This window comes from Diabrotica undecimpunctata, chromosome 4 (genome assembly GCF_040954645.1).
Source record: "Diabrotica undecimpunctata isolate CICGRU chromosome 4, icDiaUnde3, whole genome shotgun sequence".
In the NCBI taxonomy this organism is placed as follows: Eukaryota; Metazoa; Arthropoda; class Insecta; order Coleoptera; family Chrysomelidae; genus Diabrotica; species Diabrotica undecimpunctata.
The window spans coordinates 159,979,953-160,006,877 of NC_092806.1; the positions used below are offsets into that span (position 1 = coordinate 159,979,953).

General features: G+C 34.1%; 2 protein-coding genes across 3 annotated transcripts in view; one reads left to right on the top strand and one right to left on the bottom strand.

Annotated features, from left to right (window-relative positions):
* The window catches only part of Hr39 (Nuclear hormone receptor FTZ-F1 beta), a 107,739-nt gene that overhangs the window by 16,723 nt on the left and 64,091 nt on the right, over positions 1-26,925 (bottom strand). For both annotated transcript variants that reach the window (XM_072530804.1, XM_072530805.1), the window contains exons 7-11: positions 6,508-6,687; positions 5,638-6,090; positions 1,222-1,482; positions 880-1,132; positions 414-568 (exon numbers count right to left, since the gene is read on the bottom strand). In XM_072530804.1, coding sequence (XP_072386905.1) covers positions 414-568; positions 880-1,132; positions 1,222-1,482; positions 5,638-6,090; positions 6,508-6,687 — 1,302 coding nt within the window. The remainder of the gene's footprint in view (positions 1-413; positions 569-879; positions 1,133-1,221; positions 1,483-5,637; positions 6,091-6,507; positions 6,688-26,925) is intronic.
* On the top strand, positions 10,329-26,854 carry LOC140440355 (uncharacterized). Its single transcript, XM_072530806.1, has 7 exons — positions 10,329-10,557; positions 12,900-13,163; positions 15,026-15,262; positions 18,668-18,838; positions 23,247-23,569; positions 24,031-24,275; positions 26,574-26,854. The coding sequence occupies exons 1-7, from the start codon at positions 10,413-10,415 to the stop codon at positions 26,776-26,778; spliced, it is 1,590 nt and encodes a 529-aa protein (XP_072386907.1). The 5' UTR covers positions 10,329-10,412; the 3' UTR covers positions 26,779-26,854.

A 26,925-nucleotide genomic window follows, 5' to 3' on the forward strand; every position in this document is an offset into this window, starting at 1 on the left:
TTTATGCCCAAACACAAATGCTGAACAAGTTGAAAACACAATTGTATTATTATATTAATAACAAAATAAACAATGAATTTTACTGCAGAGTATGTGTAAAAAAAATTGCATTCAACTCCTTTCATACGTATATATGAAAATAAAAATATACATTTTCATCAAAATATTGATTCAATCCTTCATTGTTAGTAAGTTGTTATTAATTCTGTTTCTCTTTCTGATATGTCTTACCTATAGAATTACATATGTAATGATTGTGCAGATTGACTCCCAAATAAATTTGTAACGGCGAATGCGTGTATAGAAGTGTAACTTCCACCGGCAGTCCCACTTTACTGCCACACCCGTTTTTTTTTATATATTGGCCAATATCCAACAATCTCCGTATTCACATATTATAGAATCTTTATTACCTGGCATGTTCTTTGTAGTTCGGGAATCCTTAAAAGTAGTTCGCCAAATTTAGCCGGACTTTCCGGGTAATGAGATAAAGTATAATCTTGCAAGGCTTTTAGGGCCTTTTCTTGGGACAACCTGACTTTCTCAGCTTCCCTTAACTCGGAAGTATCTGTAACGAAAGCATAAAAACAAACATAAAAATGACAAACAAATAAATATATCAACAGTCATAATTTATGAGCCAAATGAAAAAAAAAACGGTCTTTTTGGTTTAAAAATACGGCATATCAAAATTATAGTAGATTTAATGATTATTGTAAAGGCGTGATAGTACATAGTAAAAGTAGTGTAATTATAGTATGTCTACTTTAAAATTATAGTATGATTCCTAACACTGGCTTTCAATAGCTTATTATTTTAATGAGAAATATCGCATAATCTATAATATCTGGTATTTTGTAAAAAAAAAATCAGTCTTACCTGAAGTAAGTAGTACTATAACCTTCATAGCGATATACTCATATTGATCCACCCGCAATCTTCGCAGCTGCTCAGTAAAATTAAGCATTCGCTCTATACACGCCTGCATACCCATTTCTCGCGACTGAGCCAACGTTATACTCTTCCCGAGGGATATTCTGATTTCTCCAGGTGTGGACATCGACCGAAAACAACACGAGAACAGGAGTAATTCGCACCAGGAGTTGATCAGAAGACATATTTGATCGTCAATCTGAAATAAAATGTATAAATATTCTATTTTTGATATTTTCTCAAGAAATATACCACAGTTTTGATAAAATAGAGCAACTGCATACTCACCGAAATATTCTTGAACAAAGGAAGACTCTTGCACCATTTGACGATTTTGTAGAGCCGGTGATCGGCTATATTGCAGAGGTTCGCCACGAAGTCGGGACTCGTGTCCGCCGAACCAGCCAGTGCAGTCCCGGCCAAAAGGGGGTGAGTGGAGAGATTGTGAACCGCCCCGCTCGAACCTTCTTTGCCCAGATGGCCGTCGGTGTACAGCTTGTTCAGCTCGGATTCGTTGTAGTGCCATAAGTGTTCGACTTCCATTATTTCCTTCAAAATGAAATTTTTAAAATAAAATTCTATATTGTATTTAATATAAAAAATTCAATACTACAATCAAAATTCTTCAGATTAGAATTTATTAAAAAATTAACAATATCACAGATTTCATGACTGAACCTTCCAATATCTTGTAAGCCCACTCTGCTTCTGAAGACCACCTATACGTTTTAAGAGTATGTTCGAAAGCTTGTCACGCTTCTCTTAAATCTTGATAAAGCTCTTCATGTGTCTTTGACTGGGAAAAAAGATGCCACTCTAGTAATACTTAGCTCTTCCAGATCAAATTTCATAAGATCTGCCCAATTTCAGTCATTAGTGGTGTGTACTTTCCTCCACGGTCATCTGGGTCAGTATATGAGGAGCATTCCACCTGTATGTTGGACTTAGCGGATAGATTCAGTGATTGTGAATTCTGTATTTGTGGTGACTACAACCTGCCTGAGACATCCTGGGATAATCTTAATGATGGTGTTACAGTTGAGTGTCCGCATCACTCTCCAGCAAATATTATTTGTGTTGCAGTTTCGCAACTGTTAATAAACATTTATTAAATATTACGACTTTATGGTAGTTTTGATTCTCCCCGTATATCAAGATTTCATGTATAAGGGTGCATCTGGGTTAAAAACTACATGCTACGAGACGGGCAATCTGCAAAATGACACAGATGTGTATTGGAGATAAGCGATGCATCTACACAATCAGAGTCGAGTTTTATCTCTCAAACCACACACATGTGTGTGCGTTTGGGTTAAAAGTACCTTAAGACTAAGACACTTAGCATCGGTCCTTTGACCGAGGAAGTCGTTTTGATGCAGAAAAGTTACATTAGGAATTTTGTGGTTCCTGTTATTCGTCGGTGAAGACATATTTTTTGCGGTGGCCGGAGTGCCATCTTCTCATTAGGTAAGGAACAATACCATAATTTTGTTGCTGCATGGGCTAAGTACGTTTGTTTGGTGCCCAATTATTACATATTGTGTCGCGATTTTGAACTTTTGAACTTTATTCAGAACATTTAACGTTATTACTTTTACGTAGATTTGTATATTTTTCATATTGTAATAATTTCATTCTTTTCTTTTTGTATGTATATCACAGGGTTGTGTATTTTATTACCTAATATTAACTCATAATGTGTATTATGAGTATACTTTTGAATTGAGTTTATTAATTTGTTTTTATACGACATATATATTCATATTTTTATTTTTTTTTGTATAATATTATTTCTACCTATAACGTGGTATATATACAATCGACAGTTTTGTTTTGTTTATGGTTCTCTTTTTGTGTGTCGTTACGTATTGATTAATATTTAAGTTTGTACTACATATATTCTTCTTCTTTTAAGTAATATATTCTTCCTTATTTATAGTTGTATATTGGGTTATGTGTATTTATGTTTAATTTCACCTTCTTGTTTAAAATAGAGTTTTATACAGTCCACTGGTTTCATTTCTTTTCTTTATTTGAATATACATACCCAATCCGAAAGGGGGAAACCAGCGAGTTCTAGATTGAACAGAATATCACTCCCTCCCCCTTCAGGATGACCAAAATTGTTATATTGAGGTCATCGTATGTGCAGAACGCAACAATTTGTACTTGCTACAATTAAAAAAAAACACAAGTAGGTAAATGCTTTGCCTAACTTTAATAATAAATGTTTAGATCTAGTTTTCTGTACTCAGAGGAATGCAGTTGTGTCAATTTCAACTGATATTATATTGAATACTTCGCAACATTATTCAGCTTATACTATATTGTTACATGCAGCCAATTTAAATTTGTTTCTTAAATATGATGTCTTCTATCATGATTTAAAAAAATGTAATTATCAAGTTTTAAATGAATATTTAGCCTCAATTCCTTGGAACAAGGTATTAGATGAATCAGATATTAATTGCTGCATAGAAAATTTTTACCCTATTTTATATGATGCCATCAATAGGTTTGTTCCTATCAAACGGTTTAAATCATTCAACTTTCCAGTTTGGTTTTCGTGAGAATTAATTGAGCTTGCCATACAGAAAAAAAAATAGCTCACAGGAATTTTAAAGTATCAGGCAACTCATATGAGGAACTTTCGGTGTTAAGGGAAAAATGTAAATCATTACAAGCAGTAGGTTATAAGAACTATTTAGAGAATATTCAAGCAAATCTTTCAAGTAATGCCCGCTCTTTTTGAAGGCACGTTAGTGCTACACGTGAGCCTAGTGCTTATCCTAATGTAATGTATAATAATGATGGGGATGTAATAGCTCAAAATAGTGATGAAATAGTCATAATCTATTTGACAGTTATTTTTCAGGTACATACAATGATAGTGAGTATAATTTACCTAATTTTGAATTGGACTATACTGTGGATTTCCAGATTCTGAAATTTAGACTGATGTTTTCGAGGGGATTATGAGTTTAAAAACTATTCTTTAGGGCCTGATGGTATACCTGCAGCACTTATTAAGAACTGTATTTTTTCTCTTTGTAAACCTTTACAACAAATTTTCAATTTATCATTGTCATCATCTGTATTTCCACAATATTGGAAAAATAATTTTCTTACACCTATCTATAAATCTGGCAATCGTGAGTGTGTTAACAATTATAGAGGTATAACTATTCAATCAGCAATCCCGAAACTTCTTGATAAATTGGAATCGATAAATCTCACCTGGGCTTGCAGCAACATAATAATTATTGATGAACAACATGGATTTTCTAACGGGAAGTCAACAGCAACAAACCTTGTTAATTACCAACAATACTTATTGGGTACATTTGAGAATAAAATTCAGGTCGACAACATTTACACTGATTTCTCAAAGGCCTTTGACCAGGTAAATCATGACCTTTTGGTCCACAAACTTCATGCCTTTGGCTTTGGTGAGCCCATTATTAATTGGATTAAAAGCTTTCTGATGAGACGTACACAGCAAGTTCGTATTAACAATTATATTTCAAAATAATTCCATTGTTGTTCTGGTGTCCCACAAGGGTCTCATTGTGGTCCCTTGTTTTTTAACTTGTTCATTAACGATATTGGTAAGGCTATTAAAAACTCACAGTTCCTGCTATTTGCTGATGATCTTAAGTTATTTCGTTGTATACATAATAAATCGGATAGAGATCTCCTGCAAGATGATGTAAATAATATTATGTTTATGGTCAAAACAAAATGGTTTAAGCTTAAATCCAACTAAATGTTCTTGTATTTCATTTGGCCGTATAAATAATCTAATAGCTAATAGATATGTTCTTAATGATGTACTCCCGGATTCAGTTACTGAGATTAGAGATTTGGGTGTATTATTGGATTGTGCATTGACATTTAGAAGCCATTTTCTTAAAATTAAGGAAACAGGATTTCGTAATCTTGGTTTTATTTATCGTAACAGTTATGATCTCTTACCTATTGTATTAAAATACAATAGGTGTCTTGAATACTGCTCTGTTGTTTGGTCTCCATTTCATCAAGTCTACATTGATGGATTGGAGACCGTTCAGCGGAAGTTTCTAAGATCTTTAGCTTTTAAAGCACATATTAATATAAGAAATACTGTTATTTCATAGATTATTCTGTAATAATGTCTCAATTTAAGATTTCTACACTGAAGAATCGCAGAAACCGAAGCTCTCGTTGAGAGCTGATATGTTATTTTTGTTTAAAATTTTTTATTTTTATAAAATTACACTCCTTTATATTCCTTTTCATATGACTGATTATGCTCGTCATTTTCCCTTGTCAACAATGCTCAGCTCTTACAATGACCTCCTATTGGATCCATTCTGTCCAAACATTAATGTTTTCAAAAGGCAACTTAAGAATCTAATTATCTAAATATGTGATAAATTTTTTAACTTTTGTGATTTGATATACTGTTTTAATGTACAAATTTTAACTGTTTACTTGTTTCTTTGTTATTGTTTATTGTAGATGATCTTTACTTTTGACTAGTTGTTGTATTTTATTGTAAATGGTTCTATCGTTGAAATAAATAAATAAATAAATAAAATAAATTTCGTTACAATGTAGACATGTTAAGACATTATATGTCAAATTTTATATTTAATTTTTGATACCCGTGTAGGTACTGATAGTCAAACAGATTTAATGCATGTATAATACAAAAAAAGTTACCTGTAATAATGGAGGAACACCTTTAGATCCAGGAAACATGCTCCTCTTAGCAGAAGCCACCTGAGGATCGGGCGGTTCCAACTTGACCGTTAGACTCTGATGACCTTCGCCCATTTGTCGCAGATCCGTCGTACTGGCTCTCAATTCGGAATGGTTGGCAAGTGAAGGCGGCAGCGAGTAACTGCACTGATACGTCGATCTACCGCCTCTCGTTCTGTCCTCTCTTATGGCTTCTAGTTTCATCCCGCACTGTAGACACTTTTCGAATCGACAAGCGGGACATTTTTTCCTCGTTGCTACGGTTACGGGACATTGGGCGCCTCTTAAACAAACGTAGTTTTTTCTGTTTTGGACCGTCCTCTTAAAGAAACCTTTGCAGGATTCGCAACTGAAGATGCCGTAGTGGAAGCCTGAAATTTTGTCGCCGCAGATTGGACAAGGGCTGTTGATAAGCTGCAAAAAAGTATGTAAATACATAAAAAAGGCAGACAGAATATAGAGCATTCAATGGACAGATGAAGAGATTGATGATTAGAACAGAAATCCTAGGAATTATCAGAGGAATTTTATTTAAGACACAAAGAACATAGAGAAAGACATAAAGAATCAGGACTCAGTGACACACACGGGACTTAAAGGTGTGATGGAGATCTAGACGAAGACTAAAGAAAACCTGGAGGCGGCGCCTTGACCAACTGGGGGTGAAACTTATCGAGAAACGTAATTACGTAAGTAGACTCTAAATAGGAATAAAATCAAAGAGAATGGGGATGATAAAAATGTATAAAAATAAGGTAATATAAATAGACTGATACTGAACTGATATAATTTAAAAAAAATAAAGTAAAAAAAAACAAAATATCCACATACCTGTTGCCTAGATATTCCTGGCTGGGCTGGAAGAGATGCATGTATTATACCAGACTTATCTTCAGTTTCATCCAAGGTGTCTTGTTCTGTAGAATACTGTAAATTTTCATCCTGCAAACTTCTGTATATGTAACTGTGTTGATGTAGTGGGCTGCTGTGAAAGTTCGGCATATGTCGACCCTGGAAAAAAGAATAAACATGAAACAAATTGTTTTTAATATTAGCAGAGTAAGTAGATAAGCTTAAAAATAAGCTTAAGGAAGAATTTTAGAAAAAAATTAATCAACAAGACATATTAAAATGCTGACATCGACCATAATAAACATTTATTTTCATAAATGAATTTTCTATATACTCTTAAAATCAGCTTTATGAAACGTACGATTGATTTTGATAATGTGTCGAGAGTTCGGCGATCTTGTTTACTTTATAACCCCAAAAATAATTATTTAAATACTTTTTACTCATTATATTAAATACATATATACAAAATATATATAAAATTTCGACCAAAAGCCTCGGAATACAAAGGATGGATCAAAACAAAGACGACTAATGGAACGGAAAAGGAAAATGATATTGGCTACAAGGAATGTCCACCAGCAGTCTCTAGGTTTATTATTGGAATTAGTAATAAAATTACAGTAAGCTGACTTTTTAGCAATATGTAATTGCCGATTATATTCAAATTGTTGTTGTTTATATACTTTGAACAAATGGGGATGCTTAGTGGCATCTGCAATATGTTTAATAAGAGAAAGATTAGATCTGTAAGACCTTAATTCATTATTAAACCATTGCACGGATATTTTTTCATCAGTTTGTCATACTTTTTTTAGTGGAAAATGCTTTAATATTAAATTGTTATAATATGCTCAGAGCGAATAAATAAAAATTGAGTTCGATGGTCAGAAAAACAAGGTTCAAATGCGCCCACACTGTAGTTATTTTCAGAAAAATTGTCATAATGTTGTCGATGCAACTACTGGACACATGGGATGTGATTCTAGTATAATCGTTTATAGTTACTTTTAGACCAAAAGATGTTAATAGATTTTGAATTTCAAAAAAAGGGTCAGATTCAATTTTAAAATTTATATTAAAATCGCCAAGTATGATCAGTTTGTCTGCTTTACTAAGCAAGGACGTTATGAGATTCTCAAAATTTACCAAAAACAAGTTAAAGTCACCCTTACCCGATCTGTATATAGTTAAAATATTGGTTTTTATTGAAGGTACATAAATGTACATAATATATGCTTATTATATGCTAGGGAATAGTGCAAGCGACTTAGAACAAAAACTGGAACAGTGGAGATAAGCTCTTGAGGAAAAAGTTTTAAAACTTAGTAGTGCAAAAACAGAGTATTTGAAATGTTCATTCAAAGATAGAGTTAGCACAAATATAATGATATATTTGGATGGTAAAATGATTGTGAAAAGTAATAGTTTTAAGTACCTAGGATTGGTGGTACATAGTAATGGGGGAATAGATGGAGATGCATGCAGTAGAATTAGGGTTGGATGGATGAAGTGGAAGGAAGCGAGTGGTTTGTTGTGTGACAGAAAAATTCCAATGAAGCTGAATGTTGGGTAGTTAAAAAGAAAGAGGAACAACGAATGCATGTGGCGGAAATCAGAATGCTTAGATGGATAAGTGGAGTGACAAAAAAGGATGAAATCAGGAATGAGTCTATTAGGGGAAGTCTAGGGGTGGCAACAATTGTTGCTAAGATGAGAGAGCATAGGTTTCGATGGTTTGGTGATGTTCAACGTAGAGACGTTAATCAACCAATACGAAGAATTGCCGATCTGTGGATTCTTGGAAGTAGTAGAAGCGGAAGACCAAAAAAGACCTAGGGGAAGACGCTGAGGCAGGACATGTCTGTTTTGTACTGTATACTTGTGTACTGTTTTTTCCGTTGTGTACTGTTTGTTCCGTTAATTTTTCATATTTTAGTTCTAGTTATTCGTATAATTCATCTTTATCTTCTTCTGTGACATCTTCTATTGGTGCATGAACATTTATTATGCTTATATTTCGTTGATCTGCTTTGAATCGGACAGTACACATTGTATTTCCATCTTTTCTGTATCATTAAACCTGTTCCTAACAATCTGTTTTCCCCATGTTTAGTTTTAATTTTCTTTTTGTCTTTAATCCAAATCATCGCTTTGTCCATTGCCTCTGTTAATTTTGTTTCGTTTACCTCTATTATTTGTTTTTGGTTATCTGTTTTTTAAGTTGTTGCTGGTCTGTATTCCATATCCAGACCTTATCATTTATTTTCATGAATCCTACCTTGTCATTTTTTCCTTCCGATTAAATTTTTTTGTCTTTCTGATTTTTACCTATATCATACGTTCAGTTTTGTCCATATCGTTAATATATACTTCTTTTCCGTTAATTTCTCTCAGCTTTCAGTATTTTTAATTATTTCCTCTTGATCTGTTCCACGTAGGAGCTCAATCAAACAGACTTTATTCCCAATTTGCTATAAATCTGTCTACTATTGAAAATTTGATGTGGATACAAAGTGTGCAGACTTAACTGTAGAGTTAGATATAAATTATGAGTCTTAATGAAATGTCTATAATCCTTTTTACGCTACGATAACATTCGTTTCTTAATATTGTATATGTTACAAAAATTAAAATGAATCAAGAAAGATTTACAAAGATATCAGCCACTAATTACAATATCTGCTGGCCTTCGTCTTTACACAAAAAAGAACCAATTAACTCCCGGTGATCCTAGAGATGAAATTATCATTATTTAATATCCTGTTATTAACAAACAGCATTATAGATTTGTTAGATACACATCACCGTAATTGTAATAACCTGAACTGGTTGCAACAATTATATGAGCATTAAGAAATAGGAAAGTCGCTGAAGTGTATAAAATATAATTAATTATTTTCATTATCATTATGCTATTGATTGCCGTTGTGAATGCAGCAACTTGGTTGGTCTACAGTGTTGGACTTTCTTGTCCTGATGTGAAGAAATTCACGTAAAATGTGTAATGTTTGTCTTGTCAATCTTGTCTTACAAAATGTCCTTCATTAATTCATATTTCACCTAGATAACAAATATTAGTACCTTACCAGTTTTCGAATTTCTCTTAAATAGCTTATTTTTCTTTATAAGCACAGATTTTTCATCGTGTTTCTCTTAAACAAAGTCTAATTTCTGCTAAATTTTCCACAATTATTTGTCTCTTGTTATGGATGGCTATGGCGAGACATCCACTATTTCATTGCCTGTTATGCCTATGTGTTCGCACTAATTAACTGCGAACTCTTAATGGCCATAATTGGAGAACAAATTTTAACAGGTTATGGGCCAAGGCACAAATAAGAAATCAAAAAGAAATGTGTGAAACATAAAAATAAAATGGCTAATGAAATTGTGAAGGTAACAAAATTTAACAATTGGAAAGTCAGAGTAGGTATACTACTGGAAGAAATTGTATTGGAGAAAACAGAGCAAGTTTATGGTGAAGTAAAAAAGAAAGCGGAATTTAAACTCAACGATTCCAAAGGTAGATTCATCATAGTACAATATTTAACAGACAATCCCTTGGATTTAGTTAAGAATGCAAAAACTACGTAAGAAATGGAAAACATATTCGAGAGAATAAGTAACTTTGCAAAAATAACATTAAAACGTCACTTAGTTATTAAAGAGGAATGGAAAATAGCGTAGTAAATGAAAACTATCAGCCAAAATCATAAACATAGCATAAACGAAGCTTTTATCCTGGTTACTTGGTTACTTATTCATTGTCATAGAGATCTATTAAGTGCCAAAAACGAATGTCAAAATAATTCATTATATTTACTAGCAGTTTTTGTTAAATCGAGAACAAACACTTACGGGTTTTTACTTCTTAGACTACAATGTCATCAAAACCGCCACGTATATCTCTCACGCCGGCGCAAGAAATAGAAAGACGCAAAATAGCTAGAAGACGATTCAGAGCTCTAATTCGAGAAGTGTATGATAATAGATATTGGTTGGGAGAGTTTGAAGAGATTCAATTAAGTAAGATTTTTCAATACAGATTTGAAATGTAAGGCTTTAAATGCTTTTATATTATTAATCCGAGAGCGAAGGCATACTGTTCAAGTTACAGGTTAAGGGCAAAAGTAGAGAATTTGGCACTGTGGAAAGATTCTGGTTTGCTTGTCAGTTTCTTATCTAATTTCAACTGCAGTTTTTCCAATATGATTTTGATCATTGCTTCAAATACGTCACTTAAAGGTACCTAAACTAGTAATAGCATCTTCATTTTTCGGTATTTATAACTGGTAATCTATTACACTGGTAAACACAGAGTTTGCTGCCGGAAATTTTTTTACTGTTTCTAGGTAATTTGGGTCTGCTGAATCCAAAAATGCCTCCAGATTTGCTCCATAAGATCGTTTTCAAAAAATACGACAGCAGATCATATGTTTAACATATAGGGTAATTCATGTTATAAATTACCCTATATGTTTAAATTATGTTATATCTCGAAAACTAGAGCTGATACAAAGAAAAGGTTTGTATTTTTGGAATCAGCACAGATGAATTAACTAAAATCGGTTGATTTTTTTCGGCAGCAAGACAATTTTTTTTGGGCTGTGTTATTAATTCCACATTCCATTTAATTCTTCGTTATCCTATATCTTGTTCAACAGTTTATGCAACGTTTTTATTAACTGTTGAGTATCTGCATATATAGGTATATTGCAGTTCCTGTTTGTGTATCCTGTTTTATATTTCATTTTAAGTGTCCGATTTCCCGATTTCCACCCATATCTCTTTCCTTTCTACGTTTTCCATATTTCCTAGACTGAACACTGTTTCTAATATATCATTTGACTATTTTTAGTATATACCAAGGGTCTCGTCTATCAGCAAGACGAATCTCCAAGCTGAGAACTGAGTTTTAATAGATCGTAGCCTGGAAACTGCTCTACCAGTTATAACACCCTGCCAGGTACGTCTGTAGTCGTCAGTTTCAACATCGAAAGGATTATAATACTTATGTTCGTCCGTTTAAAGATCTAGTCTACTGGCAAGGATCGATCCCACCGCAAACCGATAATCTAAGTAGAAATAAGGGATCGTGCTATAATGTAGCGTACTATGATTGCCTTCTCAGAACTCTCAGAAGATATCGTTGCCGCATTTGACTAAAAACGTAAGTGCGTGAACCAAAGCTCTGAACCTGCGGTTCCTCTCGTCCTGAGCAGGATTACTACCACAACGACGAGTCATCAGTAGGGTAAAACTAACCAGTCGCACGACGGTTTAAATCTAAATCAGATTTCCTGTCTATGACTGAACAATCCAACGCTTGGCAAATTCTGCTTCGCAATTATAGGAAGAGCCGACATTGAAGGATTAAAAAGCGACGTCGCTATGAACGCTTGGTCATCACAAGCCAATTATCCCTGTGATAACTTTTCTGACACCTCTTGTTGAAAACTCTTCAAACCAAAAGGATCTACAGTCGTGCTTTCGCATTCTATGCGCGTGCTGAACATCAGTGTCACGCTAACTTTTCCCCTTTTTTTCTATACGAGCTTTCTGTCTTAGCTGGGCTGGTCTTAGGCCACAAGCGTTATTCTTTGAGATATGTACCGCTCCAGTCAAAGTTTAAACCATTTGTAGAATGCCGTTTTCGAATGCTCTTCGAAATAGAGGTCTTTGATATTATGCAATTTAACCAAAAAATTAACTGCATATTTGAAAATCTACTACTACATGAAAATCTAATAAAAATTAAAAAAAAAAAAAAAAAAAAAAAAAAAAAAAAAAAAAAAAAAAAAAAAAAAAAAAAAAAAAAAAAAAAAAAAACATTCCACTACTATTCTCCCAGAGGCTCGCTCAATAACCTTTTACGTTTAAAACTTTGGCAAGGGTTTATTTTAATAGGAGTTCTTTTGCAATTTATGGTATTAAACTTTAAAAGTTAAATTATTAAATGATTTTGTTAATTCCTTATACAACTTTCAAATTCGCTTTAGAATACCAGCTTTTTGAATAAAAAAATTGGAAACTCTATATTCCAACACAAAAAAAACTTTTTATTAGCTTAACAATAATTAAATTTTGCAAAGAAGAATAATTAATTTTAAATATGGTTCAAAAATACTTTTACGTTATTTTCAGGACTCTATTTAACAGAACAACTCTTCTTCTTTCATTTAAACGTGGTATAATCCTTCTATTATTATTTTCTGTCTATAGCGTTGCAAAAAATTGTTTATTTTTTTTTTGTTTATTTTTTTCGCAAATTTTTAAATAAACAAATTTTTACAAAAATCAATTAACAATTTACTTCATTTTAAAACGTTTAACGTTTTCCTACATATATTTACGTCTCCTTTCAACAGGTGAAAACGTCAAAAGAAATATTTTATTATTGACGAAGAAAACGAAAATTTTAAGTTCTCTTACTATGTACGAAAAGTCTATCTTACGAAAGCCGACCGAACTGCGAACAGAAGAAGAAAGAAACCACTTGAACAAAGTGATCGGTGGTCTCAAATATTTCAGGAAATATCCACCGGAAGTCAAAGCCGCTCTTGCTGCCGTTACTTTTTTCGAGTACTATCCTCCCGGTCGGACTCTTATCAGGCAAAATCATGAGCCAACAGGTAAGAGCACAAATAGCTTTTCCATAAAATAAGTGTCAGTTTAAATTGTGATAATTATCATTTTTAAATTCCGTTCTGTGTGAAGTTTTAATTCACGTATTTCAAATTCCATTCTTTTCATATTCCATAAGGTTTTAATATACGTCTTTCAAATATTCTAACGAAAGTTTGTTATAGTCAGAATCGAAGTACTCGTACATAGCGCGCCGATCAAAGTATTCAGATTTAAATGGAACACTACTAATCCGTGGGGGAATTTTTAGCGCTGAGATTGCGTTGTGGTGTGAATTTTTTAATTCTATCCCGGTTGAGCTTTTGCAGAAGACTGGGATGTACAGTACCATTAATTTTCTGTTTGGAAACTATTGTTTATTTTGAGAATTTCCCAGGTAAAGTTTGTTAAAATAAAAAATATTTTGATAATGACTTTAAACAAATCATATTAACCAAAGGAGAGTGAGACGATTGCATGGAGACGATTATTGCGTTGCATGCCGTTAAAATTAGTTTTATTGGAATATTTTGAACATTTATACAAGGTGATTCAGTGAAACGGCACTATTTGGCAACACTGCTGGCGACAAACTAGAGGAGCCGCGGGCTTGCGATGTAAACGTTGTAAATCTAGATAATGAGAAGTTTAGTTATCATGGAGAAGTGGTCGGAGAACAACGCGCATTTGATGTGCGTGTGAAAGTTTTGTGTGTGTACAACCAACGTTTCGTTTACACTATCATTTGCCTTCCCGCGCTTCAGTTTCGTCTAACAAGCCTACTCAGACGTGGGTTAGGAACTTTGAAAGTAGTGGTTTAACATCACAGAAAAGAGGTGACAGTGTCAGAATTACTCGTACACCACAGAATATTGAAGTGGTGCAAAACTCATTACACGCGAGTCCTCGAAGATCCCTGTGACGACGAAGCATACATCTGGGATTAAGCTATTCAACTCCGAGCAGAATTTTGCATAAAGATCTCCAGTCTCATCCATACAAAATCCAGATTGTGCAAGCCCTTAACGTTCTAGATTATCCCACCCGTCTAGGGCTTTGTGAACAAATGTTGGAGAATATTAATTAAAACGACAACTTGCTGTATAATCTTTGGATGAGTGATGAGATCCAGTTTCATCTAAGTGGATATGTAAACAAACAAAATTTCCGCTATTGGTCTGACAGTAATCCGCGACAATTACACAAAAAACCCTTTATTCCGAAAAGGTAACCGTGTCGTCTGTGGTGTGAAATTTGTTCGTTATGGATCACCCTACCTGATTTTTTTAAGGACGAGAATGGGCACGCAGTAACAGTAAACTCTGATCGCTACGTGCACACGTTGAATATTTTTTTTCTTCCGACAATTAAGAATTACAGAAGTGAACACACGACCTTTCAATTGGATGCGATGGTGCAAAATGTCACACATCACGAGTATCAATGGATTTACTAAGAGGATCGTTCCCCGGCCATTCTATAAGTAAAAAACGGCGATATTCCTTTGACACCTCGTAGTCCGGATCTCTCCCTATGTGACAAGTTTCTTTGGGGGTATATAAAGTCGAAAGTGATTTAAGTAACCCCCAAGAACTATCGAGGCTTTGAAAGAACGGATGCGCGAAGAAGTGGAAGCAATACCTCAAGAAATGTTACTCAATGTCGTTAACAGCTTCGTACCACGGCTGCAAGAATGTGTCGAACAAAATGGAGGCCACTTTTCCAATATCATCTTCAAAAACTGAATATTTCTTCACTTACTCATTTAATAAAAAGAAATTTTTTCAGTTTTTTTTTGTTTGTTTGAAATCGTACCGTTTCATTGAATCACATCGTACTATTGCCGAGTCTAACTATAGATATATTGTAGCTATGTACTTCTTATTATCTGGCGAAGCTAGCGTAGTAGTATCCCACTACGACAAATTTCTAAAGGAGTGGATTCCCGAAAATACCGGAGTATTAGGTCCAGGAACGACTTTTGGGGAAGTCAGCTTACTTCACAATATCAAAAGGATGGCTACGTATATAACTGCAACCCACTGTGAACTTTTGGTGATCAAGAAAGACGATTTTCATTCAATTATTAGGGATTCTGTGTTAGAAGGTACAGTTTCCTAATATTTAAGTTAATTTTTAAGAATGGGTATATTATATAAGGTATTTTTACTACTTGATAGCGAGCTAAATACTACTAGCACTAAAAACTCACCCTGTACATCTACCCATATGTACAGGGTGAGTTTTTAGTGCGAATGGTCGATAATTCCGTTGTGGTACAAAATATCAAAAAAAGTTATTTAGAAAAAATGTAGGCAATGATATTCTCCATACTTGGAAAATATGTGGAATTCTACAGGGTGATTAATAACTACGTGCTATAGTGTATTTTTATGTATGAGAGAGTAATAAAACAATAAATTATGTATGCAAATCCCTAAACTGTTGATACGGGTGACTCAATGAAAAACAGATATTTGTCAACAAGTTTACAGAAGTATATAGGAAAACAATTTTAAATTGACTATGACCACCAGGTATAAAGGTTGGAGCAGAATAGAATACAATAGTTGTGAAGGTTACTAATCCCTAAATAAGGTTGCCAGTGTCGGAGCGATGGAGGTTAACAGGTACTAATGAATTTGCAAGAAATGTAAGATGTTTATTTTATTGGTTATATATAACCAATAAAAGTTTAATAAGTACCTACCTATTTGCAAAATAAAGTTTAATTCTTTAGATAAAATAAAACGTTTATCTGAAATGAGTGCATTCCACGAAGTAAGGGTTTCAACAATCAAACATTTAATTCTTTAATTCCAGGAATCAACGACAGTAATTGACTAGATAATTACCTTTTAAACTTATTCCACAGAAAATGTGATAGTGGGTTTTTCCATTTTGTAGGAAGGTCCAAGTGGCGTATTCAAAATTCTTAACAGTTCACTAAAAGTAGGTACTTCAGTTGCAAGGTGCAGTTTATTGTGTATACTAGTGTTATGGAAAATTTGGAAGTGCCGTGTAAACGCCGAAAAATTGGTCCTTTAACAGTTAATGAAAAAACATTAATATTTAATTGTTTTAAATCATTTACAGACAAACGTTTATGTGAAAGTGTTGATGAGACCGTTGAGTTAGTTAGCAGTACACTTGGTGTTGGGAAATCTACGATTTACAGAGTTATTAAAGAAGAGAAATGTGGTAGTTTTCAAATGCCACGTAATGCTCCAGGGAAACCAAAATTTCAAATAGAATATCATTTTAAAGAAGGACTTCGACGGAAAGTGCATGAATTCTTCTTTAGACAAGAATTTCCAACATTGGATAAAGTTCTTGTCTCAGTTCGAGATGATAAGGATTACCCAAAAATGAGTCGAAGTACGTTATGGAAACTTTTAAAATAGGCTTCCGCTGGAAAAAGAATCCCAGAAAGTCTATTTTATTAGAAAGAAGCGATATTGTCATATGGAGAAGACATTTTCTAAGAACCATAAAGGAAATGAGAAACCAAAAAAGAAAAATATTTTATCTTGATGAAACATGGATCAACGAGGGTCATACACCAAATAAATTTTGGCAGGATGAAACTGTTACAAGTCAAAGGCACGCTTTTGTAAATAACTTATCTACTGGTTTAAACCCACCATCAGGAAAGGGACGCAGGCTGATAATAGTACACATTGGCAGTTCAGACGGTTTTGTTGAAGGTGGTTTATTAACTTTTGAATCAACTCGTACCGGTGACTACCATGAAGACATGAACGCTGATGTCTTTCAAGAATGGTTCGAACAAATGATAGATCTTCTTCCTAAGAACTGTGTAATAGTAATGGATAATGCAAGTTATCACTCCAGACTTATAGAAGGACTGCCCACAACCAAGTGGTTAAAAAAAGACTTGCAGAATTGGCTGAGTTCAAAAAATATTACGTACCATCCCGGATCTATAAGAAAGGAACTTTATTCGTTGTGTGCCCTTCATAAAGAAAAATTTAAAAAATACGAAATTGATGAAATTGCCAAAAATCGTGGAATGACAGTACTTAGATCCCCACCATATCATTGTGAATTAAACCCGATTGAACTGGTATGGGCACAGATAAAGAGTGAAGTTTCAAGAAAAAATACCACTTTTAAAATTCATGATGTTAAACAGTTGTTTTTGGAGGCCGTAAATAATGTAAAACCTGAAAACTGGGAAAAGGCAGTAAATCACACTATTAAAGAAGAGGAAAAAATGTGGAAGCTGGACAATATTACTGATAAAATGATCGAGCCAGTTATTATAAATCTTGGTTCTGAAAGTTCATCTTCTGAATCTGATTTGGATTTGTAACAAGTAGCTGTAAGTTTTATATTAATATTTTTATTCATCTATTTAACATACCTTAGACGGTTTTAAAAACTCTTTTTCTCTTTTGTAATTTTTAAAAATTAAAAAAAATGTGAATTTTTTAAAACCCTTTTTAATGTAGGCCAGTCAGTTCTAATATAGTGTGTGATAAAAGAGGTCACTTTTGTTTACATACACATAACACTTTATAACACTGAAATAATTCATTTATTTTTTACAATTATTCAAAGTAATTTTTCAATTAATCTTGAGCACGCCCATGGAGTGGTCGGAGGTACCAGTTAAAATTATGCTAATTACTCTCTCGTTCATAAAAATAAACTATAAAGTAAACATACAACTTTTAAATAGGACACCCTGTATATTTTCTCATATTTAGGTTCCTCTCATAATCCCTGTTCTTAGAATATGGGTTGGACACTACTATACACGGTATTTAACCATCAATCAAAATCGCTTCGACGAAAACACACTGTATATAAGGAAGGAATAATTAAATCAGTATTCATTTTACATAATACGATTTTCAAATTAAGTTTAACGGAAATCATTGACAAATATTTGTATTTAGGGTGAACTAAAAATGAAAATTGCGATTTTCTCAAATTTTTAAACATACAACCCTCTATTTTATTTTTTCAAAAGATTGCATTTATGATACCCTTTCATTTTTATGAAGCATTTCCTATACATATATACTCATTGCTTCCAAGATATTTTTAGTTTTCTTGAAATTTCGGAAATACCTTCAATTTTTGTAAATAGAAATAACTTATACCCCAGCAAATAAAAAATGAAATGAGACAAAAGTTATTGTATTATTTAACTGTCCCTATAAGTTCCCCCAAGAAGAGTGTCAGTAGCGGAGAATAATTTTTTTATTTACAGTATGCATATTAATAGATGCCAAGATCACTTAAGAAAGGCACGCTGCCGAAACAGCTGTAGTGATAAGAATTTATGATAAATTTTGTGGACGTTTTGAAAAAGAAGTTTTCTTTTTCAAGAAAATAGCAGTCTAAAAGTAATTATTTTGTCGCAAATATTGTAGAAGTTATAGTATATATGTCATGTTATAAATAGTGTAAATCACTTTCTAATATAGTTTCTGTAGTGTAATTTCTTAAACATCTAAAGCATTGTTTTTTTTTATAACAGACTGGAATCAAATACGGATAATACTAGATAAATTCACTTATTTTAAGAACTGGGATTCGATGACCAAAAAGGAAGCCAGTATCCTAACCAAAATTAAGACGTACAATGCCGATGAAATAATTTTGGGAGACGAAATCGGATCACCGCCGTACGTACACTTCATCACGAAAGGTAAATATCTTAATCAAAGCTTCGGCGTTTCTTCATTTCCCTTTTCTAAAGTTTTTACTTGGAGTTGCATGTCCTGTTTTGTATGTGCTAAGAGGCATATATCAGCAGCGTAATCTAGATCTTCCAGTATACTTTTATCTAACTGACTATAAACTAATTGCTATATATTCTTAGTACCACTTTAAATGATTTTTTGGTTGTATATATATTGGTTTATATACCATCTGTCTTAGGAAGCAACTCATGGCTTCGTATAGACGCAAATAGCGACATCTGATATTAAAATCCGTAAACTAATTTTCGAAACCAAATTCAGATTTTTGCTTTAATCTGTGCCTTCTAAGAATTGCAAGGCAAAACAGACGTTGATATAGATGTTATTAGAGACATGGGGAATCTAAAAATTGCATTCCACAACATATCTCCTCAACTAAGCAAGAATCCTTAACGAATTGGTTTCGTTCGTGGGAAAATAAGGCGAAATATGTATAAGGCGGATACACAGACGCACTGTACGTGAAATCAAATCTTAACTGTCTTTTTCCTTTTATAAATTAAATCTTTGTCTTAATAAATACCTACAACTTAACACGGATTGTGAGTAGAAAACCCTTTTCCCTAACATTCATCAATTTTAGTATATTTGAACTAACACTATACAACACTATACTTCGTTCACAATACTGAACGAAGACCAAGTTGCTCGGTTTGGGAGCTTCATTAGGGGTGGGTAAGGATATAGATGGTAAAAAAGTGTAGATGAAAGGTAAATTTCTCTACTAGAGCATAAAGACGGTTGAGATTTAATTTCAATGCAGGGATCCTGCCATCCGCTTATACGTATTTCGACCTTATTAGGTTTCCTCAGAATATATTTGCCGTGGTGGATCGACAAGTTGTGGAATGCAAATAGTAGATTCCCCTTGTCGATTAATTCATCAATCTGTCTGCTTTGTGTATTGTAGAAAGCGCAGTAGACAAATAGCTGAATTTTACTTTCGCCAAGTAATAAATCTTTGGATTTCTACTATTATTCATCTACTAGAGTTTACCTTTGGTAATACTGAGTCCAGTACAATGTTAAATAGTAAGGGAGACAAAACACAGCCCTGTTTTACTCCGATTAGTACAGCTATTGGGTCAGATGTTATACCGTTGTGTAGGATTTTGCTTTCTGTATCACTTTGATGAGATTTATTATTTTTTCTGATATTCCTATTTCCTGTAGTGTTTTCCATATAGCCATAATGTGTGAGCGTGTTGAAGGCTCTCTTGAAGTCGAAAAAGCATATGAAAAGTGGAGAGCTAACATTGAATTTTTTTAAAAATCACTGAAAACGGGGATCATGAGTTGCAATTGCGGCGTCGACATGGGACAGGTCTTGACTGTAAAAGAAAGGAATGGAGGGTATCAAAAAGTCCAAATTTTTTACGATATAATGTTGTTTCCTAATGTAATATAAAATTAGAATAGCTCAGAAAATAAAAAATATAGAAACAAAGGACTTAGACCCTGAAAGTCTGTATGAGGTAATTAAAAAATATATTCATAAAGCGGCAAATGAAGCACTGGGAAAAGTTGAAAATCGGAAAAAAGGAAAACCTGAATGGTTGTCAACGGAACTAGAAGAGAAAGTTCTCAAGAAAAAACAAGCATATCACATATGGCTTCAATCCAAAGATCCTCAAGACAGAGAAATATACGCTAAATGGAATAGAGAAGTTAAAAAAGACGTGGATAAGGCGAAAAATATAAACTGGGAGGCTAAGTGTGATGAACTGGACAGATTTATGGGTGGAACAAAAGTGGCGCAAGCTTGGAAAACAGTTTAGGAAAAATGAGAAAAATGAAGACAACATTTCTCTCATAAAGTTAAATGAATGGGAAGAATATTATACGAAACTGCTGAAAGAGGATAGAGCAGAGTACAGATGGGAAAAGATAAGGGAATTAATAGACAACAGAAACGAAAGACAGGAAATCCCTATAATAACATTATCTGAATTGACGGAAACCTTAAAAGAGGTTAAAAACGGAAAAGCCGCAGGGCCTGGAGACATTCCCATAGAGCTGGTTAAATATGGGCCCACTGCACTTTTAGAATTAATAGTAGACCTTTTCAATAAATCCACAAGGAAACTAAGTTCCTGTGTTTGGCTGTATACCATATATTAAAAATTTTGAATAAAATCCTTTGTATAAAAAGGTATATAAAAAAAAAAAAAAAAAAAAAAAAAAAAAAAAAAACCCAGTTGGGCTATGTTAAATTGGCAAAACGTTTTCGGAATAAGTATTCCATCATCAGTACCAAGTTAATACATGGATGTAGCCACTAAATATGGGGTTACAAACCCTTTAAAAATTGCTAATTGAAATTTAGTTTACATAATGTCTGTTTTACAATTTAGATGGTAAAGTTACCGTTGGATTGGTAACATGGCGACATATGACTCTGCAATAAGTTGCAAGTCCTGAGACGGTATGATACCGTCTCAGGACTTGCAACTTATTGCAGAGTCATATGTCGCCATGTTACCAATCCAACGGTAACTTTACCATCTAAATTGTAAAACAGACATTATGTAAACTAAATTTCAATTAGCAATTTTTAAAGGGTTTGTAACCCCATATTTAGTGGCTACATCCATGTATTAACTTGGTACTGATGATGGAATACTTATTCCGAAAACGTTTTGCCAATTTAACATAGCCCAACTGGGTTTTTTTATATACCTTTTTATACAAAGGATTTTATTCAAAATTTTCAATAAATGTATGTGTGGAGACCAGGAAATTCCTAAAGATTGGAATAAATCTTATATAAGCTCCATATATAAGAGAGGGAATAAAAGAGACTGTTCCAATTATAGAGGTATTAGTGTGACGAGCTCTGTGGGCCGGTTGTACGGCAGAATATTAAAGAAGAGGGTTGAAAGACAGATACAAGATATTGAAGAACAAAGCGGCTTTCGTACCGGGAGATCCTGCCTTGATAATATATTTATCCTACGACAAATAATTGAAAAGCGTGTCGAAAGAAGTAGAGAGACCCATTTGGTATTTATAGACCTTGAGAAAGCATATGATAGTGTCCCGTTAAAGCAAATGTTTGAGGTCCTCAAAAGGTCCGGATTGGATTCGACGTATATCCGAGCGATATATAAATTGTACGAAAATGCAGTTAGTTGTGTTAAAATTGGAACCAGAACCTCAAATGAATTTAAAGTCACTAAAGGCCTAAAGCAAGGATGCTGTTTATCACCGACACTCTTTAAAATATACGTCCAAGAAGCATTGAGGAATTGGAGAAATAAATGTAGATTTATGGTCATCGAAGTGGGACAAGAAACTCTGTATACATTGTTGTTTGCAGATGATCAGGTGGTGGTTGCAACCGATGAGGAAGATATAGATTATATGAATCGAAAATTATTTGAGGAATATGCCAAATGGGGGCTTACTGTAAACATAAGCAAAACAGAATATTTAAAAATTGGAGGAAATACCACAGATCTGAGGCTTGAAAACGCAGTCATAAAAGGCTGCAACCAGTATAAATATCTAGGAAGCATCATATCAGCAGATGGCAGAGTTAAGATAGATGTACAAAACCGAATAACCCAAGGGAAAAAATGCATCCGAATACTGAATTCATTACTGTGGTCTAATAAAATAAAGATGCATACCAAACTTCGCGTATACAGAGCAATTGTAGAACCAATTACCACATATGGTGCCGAATGTTGGACGATGACAAAGAATGAACGAGATAAAGTAGACGTTGTGGAAATGGATTATCTTAGAAGGTCATGTCGAGTATCGAGAATGGAAAGAATCAGGAATGAGGAAATACGAAACCGTACAGGAATTAGAGATACTCTTTCAGATAGAATACAAGGAAGGCAATTACAATGGTAAGGTCACGTGATGAGAATGGAGGAGGAGCGGTGGCCAAAAAAAGCCTTAATGTATGTTCCGCCAGAAAGAAGGAAAAGGGGAAGACCACCAAATTCCTGGAGAAGAGAAATTACAAAAACAATGCAATCTAGAGGCTTAGAAGAGGGAGATTGGAGAGATAGGAAAAGAAGGAGGCTGAAATGCGGGAAGCGGCAATCGCCGTAGGACCCCCGTTATATGATGATGATGAAAATGATGAAATATTGTCAGGTACGGCTGCTTTGCGCTTTCAGTTTTTCTATGTCCATTTCTATTTCTTGCGTTGTTGGTTCATTGGTGTTGATTCTTAGTTTGTTGACATTGGGGTTTATATTTTGTGCCTCTTCTGGTAATATTTTGACTTCACTTAGGGGCTCACTGAAATACTCATGCTTCTTTTGACCCGTTTCTAATTATTACTCTCTTGTTATGTTCTAATATCGGATCCAAACAAGCTTTTTCTACTTTCAGGTTCTGCTTGTCTGATCGAAAACATCCAAGTCCATAAATGCAACGCTACCGGTGTAGACGTATACACGCTTCAGTTACCGCAAGAAATATCTGCTGACAGACTATCTACTATCACGCAGATCTTTCATAAATATCGAAAATATATGGGATCCGATGACAATCGCATTCCGTCAGAAATTCACTTCGATTACGTGCCGTACGAAGATATGTACATTTTTACAAGATCTCCCAGTCGAGTAACCAAAGCCTCTAGAGACTTCAGAAAATACTCATCCATACCTTTGGTGGTGCACCAAATGATGAAGTCGCAAAATGTGCAGCAAGTAAGTTTTTCCTTTCTGTTGTATGGGATCCTAGGGCTTTCTTGTTTGTTAATTTACATGACTGTATTATCCCTAATTGCTACTTTTGTTGCTTCATCCTGAGAAACTTTTTCAGGCAGCACTTGTTATCTGCCATGCGTCACTAGCATCCATCTACTTCACTTGTCATCTGTCATGTATGACATATCACCAGTTACCTGTTCCTTGTCACGTCACCTTCTACCTGTCATCAGTCATAAACCATCATTACTTATATATTTTGTGTCATCTATCATTATCCATTCTAATTATTATCATTTACTGTATGCTATACTGGATAACTGTATACTTTCAGTCCATGTATTTATATTTCTTTCACGTTTAAGTTCATCATGTATTCATTTTTAAATTTGTTACACGATAAGCTCAACTCTAAACTATATATGGCATGAATAGTATATGTAACTCTCAAATGTTTGCAGGACTCAGAAATGTCATCAATGCTTTCAGAAACGTTTTCGAGAGAACTACACATTCACAGAAACCGAAAAGTCGAATGTAAAGAAGAAACACATTTTATGAAGGTATGTGAATATTTGCCAGGCGCGTGCTTTAGTATCGGGGAAAAATTCGAGCGAAGAAGAATCGTAGCGATGACGCCCGTTACTTGTCTTTTGTTGCCCCGTTACTGGATTCTACGAAATAATAAAGATGAAGTGTGGACCAGGTACAGTTTTTTTGAGACGTGTATGTCTATTAGAAGTTTTTAAGCTAACTCTCGTTTCGTCAGTTTTTCGATAACTATAGTCTAACAAAGAAAAAACGACTTTTTTGACAAATGTTTGCCGTATAAATATCTTACCCTATGCACAAAAAACGAACTAATAAACAAATTAATAAAAATGCTGGTAAGATTGACACTTCAAATGCAACATAAGGTTGATTCAATAAAGATTCAATTACTTTTTAAATACATTCAGAAAAATAATAAGCTTTGGAACAGCGTCAGTATAATTTTTGTCATCAACATAGAACGGTTGACATAAGTCATGACGTCGAGGTGATATGTGACATTTGACATAATACGTGACGTTTTCACACAAAACATGCAGTTCGACTACATCTTACATGAAACGGGGCATTTGATGTGAAACATGGCATTTTCTTGTCACATTTCTTATAAAATCTTACATTTTACACCGAATGTCACGTTTATCTCACAACGACACGTAAAATGTCAAAAAGACACGTTTCGCTTGACTTCTAACCTAAAATGTCACATGCCACGTCAATTGTCACGTAAACGTCTCATTATTCGTCAAATATCATGTAAAATTTAACGTAAAATGCCACATTTCACGTTGAACTTCACATCGCACCTCAAATGTCACGTTCCACGTCATGTCAGATAATTTCACACTAATCTTGTCGAGTGCAAAGATATGTTCTCAAGTGATATCCACCTACTTACTCCTTCCTTCGGCACAGTCACATACCAACACGGAACTTCTCTTCCTAACTCTACTAGCACTTCTATCGCGTTACTCTGATTGCTCCATTTACATCTTGCTTAGTTTATTATTCAAGAACCGAATTGACACTAGCTACTAACAATTGGCGAATTAAATATTTGAAGACAATGAAATATTTCAGTAGAAAGAAATTAAATAATTTCCGTAGTGTGTTTCATACAAATTTGATGAATTACTGAATGACTATTGTCACACTATTCCATTTCTTTCTCAATACGTCGTCAATCGTCAATTAGGGCTCATAATAGAGACAATGTGACCCAAAAGAAGGTAATGTTCAAACTGAGCGATACTAAAAGTTTGGGTAAAGAGGATTTTTATTACATAACTGCGGATGAGCGGCAAAAACGATGTCAGCGTGTGCTTGAATTAAAGGAACAATAAAGACACACACGTCATCTACGTAAGAAGGAAAAATGTGCACCTGGATAGAGAAGCCTTTGCATGGGCAGCAAGCTAAGTCAGCCAGGACTATTTCGACGATATATTGTCGAATTATTGATTAACACAAGGACAGATGTTTCCCGAAACAGAAAATTCTTATTTAACATTCAGGGTCAGGTAATTCCAACCAAAACTATCTGAATATATCCTCATATCGTCTGGGAGAGGAGTAAACTTGACGTCCCACACCGTACGCTCTGCTCTAGGATATTCGTGAATTAGTGTACGAAATATGTTAGGCACTTATCACTCTTTAGGTCGGGATGCTGAATTGTATCGAAGAATGAAAATAAAACGACAATTATCGTAGAACACAAAAGCAAAGCCACATAGTCTAAGGCAGGTAGGTGGAGCAGAGCTCCGCTGATCGGCTCCCTAGAGTTTAGGGCTCTAGGAGAGATCGAGATGGACTCACTTTGGCTTGAAATTTGAAAATCAACTAATATTTATACATAATACAAGATTGTATTTTTACATTTTACAAGATTCCAAGCCAAAAGACCAATGACAAAATTGGGAAAGGAAGGAAGGCACGCCAAGAGTGCTCATTGGTCACTCTGACCGAGCACTTGGCGATACTCAGGACCGAAATGACTATGTAGAGATGGATGTCAAAACCAAGAAACCCTTCAACATCTTACCGGGAGCTATCAAGCATTTGTTGCTTGATATTATAAATATGTTTTACAATCAATTTTATCAAATTATTATTTCTTTTACCTATCAGACACCCTTATTCAAACAGAGTAGCGCCCGCCATTGTTTCATTACCACGACTTACTTAATGTCGTTTTTAAACCTGCGCGCCGACACCTCACTATAATGATTGACCGCGCCGACACATCACTATAATAATTGACCACGCGCGCCATTTCTTTAGGTTTAGAAACAATATCTGGGAATGAAACATGGGGGAAAGCACTACTTACTCAAAATTAAATTCATAAATTTTCGAAATTGAAATCACGGATGTTTACAATCTCTATTTACTGTTTGTCCTTTTCCTAAGTAGTCGATTAATTTCGTGAAGTTTATACACTTTGTTTTAGAGTAACTCAATTTTTGGATATGCACATCCCGAACACTCAAGAAATCTTCAAACGCTTTGTCCACGAACAAAAGTTTAAGAAGTACAAGAAAAGGCTAATTCGAGATATTTTGAATAAAAAAGTGATCAATACCGGAAACTCTATCCATAACGTTCCGTACAGTATAAGGATGCAGCATGGTGTTGATACGGACTATTTCCGATAACATCGAACTGTTTTAGTATACATTTAATTTACAAATATTTACTTATGTACCTTTATTTAAGTCCTATTTTTGTTTTAGACAATAAAATAATTTTTTTATTAATGGTATGTGTTGTTTTGAGTAAAATTAATGGATACATCAAGTGTT